The 7,075-nt window shown below is 36.0% G+C and overlaps 1 protein-coding gene across 1 annotated transcript; it reads left to right on the forward strand.

Annotated features, from left to right (window-relative positions):
• The first annotated feature begins 553 nt into the window (after window positions 1-553).
• On the forward strand, window positions 554-6,855 carry PENK (proenkephalin). The gene is made up of 4 exons (XM_051970172.1): window positions 554-774; window positions 941-1,042; window positions 1,645-1,785; window positions 5,875-6,855. Exons 3-4 carry the CDS (start codon window positions 1,648-1,650, stop codon window positions 6,535-6,537), a joined length of 801 nt encoding a protein of 266 aa, XP_051826132.1. The 5' UTR covers window positions 554-774; window positions 941-1,042; window positions 1,645-1,647; the 3' UTR covers window positions 6,538-6,855.
• The last annotated feature ends 220 nt before the right edge of the window (window positions 6,856-7,075 follow it).

The raw sequence follows: 7,075 nt of genomic DNA on the forward strand, positions 1-7,075 counted from the left end.
CACAAGTCAATTCTGCAAAATGACTGAGTACCAATTTCACATTACCTGTTTTGAGGTTTATAAGTGGAGTCTGTTAGAATTTGCTTTAGTTTAAGACAAGCTTTAATTTTGGAGAAAAAAAATAGTCTGTACTAGTTTCTGAATGGGAAATGATTCAGGATTAGTATGAAGATCCTTAGTATTCCTTGAAACTATGACCCTGGGAGAATGTTTTAGAGAGAAGACAGGTCTGATATAGCACTGCTGTTTACACATACCATTTCCAAAAAAATTTAAGAAATGCCTCTGATGAAAATTTTTTCCATTTCACTCCCATTGAACTCTGGAACCTCAGATGAATGATGGGAAGATGCATGGGCCATCATCCCCCTTCTGCATCCCCACCTCCCCCCAATAAAATGCTTTGAGAGTAAAATTTTCCCAAAGGATTTAGGGTTAATGTGTAGAAAATATCCAGCAAATTACCATGTGTGAGTAACAAGCCCACTCTAGCCTCCCAATCCCACTGGAAAGAAGGATATGAATTCTATCCAATCCCACATTGTCTGGCTCAGCTCCTTCTTAGTGATGATAGTTAATAAGATAGCAAATGCGTCCGAGGTGGGATTTCGTAGGTCCTGCGTCAGCTGGAGCCTGTAGGCGATTGGGGGACGCTTGAGTTTTTCCTTTTTTTGACAAATTATAAAGTGACTCCATCCACTTCGTACCACACTGCCTCAGGTGGAGAGCTCGCCAGCCCTTCAGTCCATCTACTTCAGTAATCCGCTGAAGACGGTAAGTAAAGACATCATAAGCTCTCCTGCAACTCCTTACTTTCTAATCTAGGGACTGCAGTAAATTCGCCAGGAGCTGTGATAGGGCAAACCGTAGACTATTGCTTTTCTCATGTGTTGTTCTTCCCCTCCACTCTTCTCACCCTCCCCCGTATTCTTTCTTCTAGACATTCTCCTGGGAGGCAAATTGCTCTGCTCCGCTATAAATACTTGGAGAGCAAACCAAAGCACTTCAGCTAGCCCACACTCGATTGAAAAAAAGCATCTATGTAAGTAAACTTTGCTAAAATACGGGATTTTCCTAGTGGATTTGGGGGACCTATTTTCTACTCTTTTCCTCTTTTGTTTTCTTAATTATCTTCCTCTATTTTTCCTTTTTGCGACTGAATTTGTATTAAATCTTCTGTTGATATGTTTTGTCTTGGTATTGAGCCTGGCCACTCCATTTCATACTTTGGCGAGCTCCCTGTATTCACAGCATTCTAGGGGAGAAAATCTGTCCCGAGGAAGGTAAGATTCTTAGGATCGCAGATGAAAGAAAGGACAAAACCCAATCTATCTTGGTGGTCTCAATAAAGATCCCACCGTGGTGTTTCACTTCCTAGTCAGCCGAAAGCAGGTACAGACGGAAGCCTTTTCCCTTTGCCCAGGGTCTTTTTCTGATAGAGTTCATAAGAAAAGGTTATTTACTCGTTGGAGTGTGCTGTCTGCTGCTCCTGTGTATGGATCTTCCAGAAGTAGGGAATGTGAGTAATCTGAGGATGAATTCGTGGATCGGGGAGAAAAAATGTTTTCCTTAACGATAGCAAAAAATAATAATAATAATAACGGTTAGACAGTGACTGAGCTGCGCATTCCACTCTCTTTTCAGCCCATGGCGCTGTTCCTGAAGCTCTGCAGTTTGCTTCTGGCTCTCAGCCCTGGCCTCTTCCTGACCATCAGGGCAGAATGCAGCAAGGATTGCACCTCTTGCACCTTCCGTCTGGGACAACATGCGGACATCAATCCATTGGTGAGCGCAGATTGGGATAGGAGAAAAAAGGGGGGAATCTTCTTATATTTTGTTTCTGTTTTACCTAATTGCAGAATGAGTAATAAGCCACCTTTCCGTCACCAAAATGTAGACTCTCCTTGTTACATCTGAAGGAACTGTAGAATAAATTCCAGAGTTAAGCTTACTCTGTATTCCGCGGAAAATCTGGCTCAGAATTTTGGCTTTGGGGAAAGGGAGGTGATGGGGTGGGGGTGGGGGCGAGAGAGGCGAAGAAGAATGGGCAGTTGGCAGGAACTATTATGTTTTGTTTTCGTCTTGAGTCCGTGGTTGGTGTGGTTTTTTGTGAGTTTTAACAATTGGGTTTCTAGAGCGACTAGATTTGTCCACTTTAAAAAAAATTCCTCAGGCAGTTTTTTTTTTTCAGTACCTCGGAGAGCACCAAACTCACTGCTGTCCCAAGAGCTTTGTCCCCACAGTGCCAACTCCTTGCTTATATATCTTTTCACCTCATTCCATCAGACTTTAATGTTAGGCCAATCTCCAAAATTTTTCAACTAAAGGATAAATAGAAGCACTGTTTTTTAGACAATGTAATTGTAGGAGAAAGAGCACTCAATTTTGAGACAGACCAGATTTCAATTCTGCCATGACTGTGGATCTTTGAGTGGTCATTTTCCTCTCTGAGCTTCATTTTCCTCATTTATAAAATGGCACGATTTGCCTAAACGACTTTAAAAATCCCTTCTGGCTCAAGATTAAGTTTCACTCAAAGACTTAATAGTATCAGCCTCTGCTAAAGGGAGAAATAGAGGAAAAAGAAGAAAGACAAGAAGTTTGTAGTGTAGAGGAGAAGAATTGAGAGAATGCCAGAAAGACAATTGTGATTTCACCTTTGCATCTTGTAATAATTATTAGACTATACTTTACTCAATAGAAGGTATTAGGGAATAGCTGAAGACAGTATTGGAAAACAGTAAGAGGGGCAAGGTGTAGGTGGGTGAAGAAAGACCAATTCAGAACAAGTGGCTGAAAACAAAGAATCAGGTTCCCTGAGAATTTTATATTCTGCATGGGGGCTTGATATTTAAATTATTTTTCTAAACCTCTTCCTAAAGCAATGGTAAAGGTTTAGTTTCCATGGAAGAATAAGGACTCCTCCTCCAGTACTCTCTGGTATTTGCAGTAATCCAAAAAATTCAACTTACTTATCAACATTTTGCAGAGTAGAGGCAGATTTTCTTGTACAAAATAATCTAGTTCTACTTTACATGTTCTATGCAGATATTGAATTATTATAAAATGTTTATATATTGTTGAATATTTACCTATTTTCTGTATTTTAAACTAGCTCTTGTCTTATTTATCTTGGCATTTTCCCCAGTGTCTAACTCAGTACTTTGCATGTAAGTTGTTAAATGATAAAATAATTATCAAATGAAACTATATCCTAGAGATTTGTATGATAATGACAAAATATAATTCTTTCTTTTATCATTCTTTCTTCATTCTTTTTTCATTTTAGGTTGATTGTACTTAGAAACTAAGTATAGAATAGAATCATTTCAAAAGCTACAAGTAGAGGGGAAAGAGTCCCGTATTAATTCTACAGAAATGTATCTTGTGTTTCTGATTATACAGCTCTCCCATCTTTAGTCATGCTCTGGCACTCAACTTTCACAATTGTACAATGGGACAATCTGCATATGTTAATACTAAGGCATACATTATCCTATCCCCACATGTATTGTCTCAATGATAAGGGAATTTCTAATTTTTTTGCTTAATGAGCTAAAATTAAGATAAAGATTAAGATATCCTGTTCGTTATATTTAAAGTAACTTGGAAGATTATTATTGCTTGTAGAATTATTTTTCTTCTTTAATCTTTTCCCTCACCTAATTCCCAAAATACTACAATCTTTTCATTTTCTCTTGTGGAAATATTAAATTATCCCCAAATCTCATCACCATGAGTGGTTGTGGATCTTTTCTCCCTTTTCTCTCTAAATCTTTCAAGAACTAATTTGAAAGTAAAACAGCATTTTCCAAAATATTCCTTAGTACTATAAATGAAATGATAACATTTTTACCTAGATGTTGTTTAGAATTCTTTCTTATGAGTCCTTTGCAAAACACAGATGGACTGCTCAACAACTAATATAGTCTCCTAGGAAAGCATTTTGAATGGCTAGCTAATTTGGATTTTGAGTCAGAATTAGATTTATTCTAATCTAATTAATATCACTAGAATTGCATTAGTAGAAAGAGAAGCTCCTATGAAAAAATCACTGTGAAATTTTTAATTGTTAATCAATACCATGTATTTGTGGAGAAATCCTTAAGAGAGTTAATAGAGGATACAAGGTAGTGAACAAAAAAAGAATGTCATCATCCCTACATGAACCTGTTTTCTATGAGAAAAAGCAGGGATTTAAGGAGACATGATTTTTTCCAATCTAGAAGAAAGAGCACAATATTTTAATTACTATTAAAGTATTCAAGTACTGTTAACTAGGTAATTCTTTTAAAAGTGGATAGCCTTTTTTAGCTAAAACAACTATTATATATTTGTTTTGAGAAAGAAGGTTAAAATGTTACAAAATACTCTGAGTGTACTTTTTTTACTAACTACATCACTTTCCTCCTTCTTAACCTGTTTTTCTCCAAAAAACTTATTTTAAAAATTAGAATATGAAACTAAAATTTAGAGCCAGAGGAGACCTTAGAGGTCTTTCTCCTCAGCCTCCTCATTTTGCAGATGAGGAAGCTATGACCAAGAGAGAATTTACTTGCACAAAATCAAAGCAAAAGTATTGATTCAGCTTTTCTGACTCCAAATCCCAAATCACTTCAATTAATGGGACTCAGTCTCAGGATCATGTCTTTTGGAAGCAGCATAGTATTGTGTAAAGAGTATTAGCTCTTACCTCAAAAAATAGAAGCTTTGATACCTACTATGTGTGGCATTAGGTAAGTCATTTCTCTTCCCTTGGCCTCCATTTTGTAATTTGCAAAATAAGAGGCTAGACTTGATGTCCTTTAGGGACTCTTCTACCTTTAACTCAATGATCCTTTATTTTTGTAAGATTTTAATTCACCAAATTTTAATTGAATACCCACTCTTAATAGCTGATCAATAAATGGAAAACAGGCATTTAATTTATGAGAATATATTCATAAAAATAGAAATCACTTATTTTTAAATATATATATATATATATACCCTTAACATTGGTGACTTGGACCTATATCAAAAACACATCATTGAGATGATCTCTTAGAACAGTTTACACACTCTGAGCAGTCAACTTTTGAGGAGAACTTAATAATATCATTCCTCCTAGGTCTTACATTGGTTAGAATTTAATTATTGCATAATGAATTAAGAGAAAAATGGTATGCAGATTCATTTCTTTTTTATTGAGTAACATGTTACCCATTGAAAAAGACTTTCAATTTTGCTGTAACTAAGTGTTTATGAAAAGAGAGAACTTCAAGCTTGCATATTTATAATATTTTAATAATGTGAGGTTTCAAAGCCAAAATTCAGCACAAAAATTTAAAAAACAGTAGATAAGGCTAAAGTAAAAATTTTTTATTTCAATTTAACATTGTTATCCCATAGTATTATCAAGCTTAGTTTTAAATTTTAAGACTTTTCCACAACTACTTTTGAATTCTAGTCATTTATAATAAAAAAGGTAAAATAAAGAGGAATTTGCTAACTTCTTAAAAGAGACTGGTAATTCAAAGAATACCTTATTTTAAGTCCTATCTTTGATATACATGACACTGTAATCCTTATCACTTAACCCCTCAGTGCATTGGACAACTTTCAAAGGACATATGTTGTAAAGAAAATGTCTATATTTATTGATAGTTATCCAATCCAATGAAGTGATAGGTCTCATCTCTGTCCCTATCCTTTAAAAAATATAAATTACTTTATTATGGGAACATTTTTCTGCAACAAGGACTAATATCAATAAACACAAAAATTTCAATCTGACCTAAGTAAACTCCTAAGAATTAGAACTGATGTAAATAGAAGATATGTGTAGCAAAATCCAAGCAATATCTTACCATTGGATAAATCATTTTTTCACAGGCTTGCACATTAGAATGTGAAGGGAAATTGCCATCTGCCAAAGCCTGGGACACCTGTAAGGAGCTTCTACAACTGACCAAGACGGATCTTTCTCAGGAAAGTACCAACAACCAAGGAGAAAGCAAACAAGATGAGAGTCATCTTCTATCCAAAAAGTATGGGGGCTTCATGAAAAGATATGGAGGATTCATGAAGAAAATGGATGAGATTTATCGAGTGGAGCCAGAAGATGAGATGAATGGAGGAGAGGTCCTTGCCAAGCGATATGGAGGCTTCATGAAGAAAGATTCTGATGATGATGCATTGGCCAATTCATCAGACCTGTTGCTAAAAGAGCTGCTGGGAACAGGGGACATCTCTGAAGCAGGGCACTACCGAGAAGGTAATGAGAATGAAGAGGAAATGAGCAAGAGGTATGGGGGCTTCATGAGAAGCTACAAGAGAAGTCCAGAACTGGAAGATGAAGCAAAAGAGCTACAGAAAAGATATGGGGGCTTTATGAGAAGAGTTGGAAGGCCTGAATGGTGGCTGGATTACCAGAAAAGATATGGTGGATTTCTTAAGCGCTTTGCTGATTCCCTTCCTTCAGATGAAGAGGGAGAAAGTTATTCCAAAGAAATTCCAGAAATGGAGAAGAGATATGGAGGATTTATGAGATTTTAATACCTTTTCCCATAAGTTTCAAAATGCCCTTCCCAGTTTTCCTTTGGAAAGACTGCTTCATTGATCATATTTTATTGTAAGGTGTTGCTTGCACTGTACAGTTTTTTACTGTTTTGTTAACAATACACCCTTCAATCTGTTATTTAAGTTTTGGTATTCTTTCAAATGTCTGTAATTTCTGTTCTGGTACAATTTAAGCTATGCTGGTAGTTCTCAAGCTAATACTGTTTTTGTTCACTTGTCCTTTACTTTAACCAAAATATCTATAAATGCTTACTTGTACATAGATAGAATAAATTCCTCATGCCAACTGCATAATGTGCTTGGAAGTGTCTGTTTTCCACATTATGTTCAACTACCCTGAAGTTTTCATCATCCCATAGTGAAACCCACACTATAAATCAGTAAACAGATCAGTTATGGGCAACCTAGACCATTCGTCTACCTTTCAACAGGGAGCTGGGGAAAAAAAGAAAGAAAGAAAATGGTTTCCCACTTAATTTGATACAATTAATGCCTCTGTTAAGTAAAAAAAATA

The sequence above is a fragment of the Antechinus flavipes genome, chromosome 1 (assembly GCF_016432865.1).
Source record: "Antechinus flavipes isolate AdamAnt ecotype Samford, QLD, Australia chromosome 1, AdamAnt_v2, whole genome shotgun sequence".
In the NCBI taxonomy this organism is placed as follows: domain Eukaryota; kingdom Metazoa; phylum Chordata; class Mammalia; order Dasyuromorphia; family Dasyuridae; genus Antechinus; species Antechinus flavipes.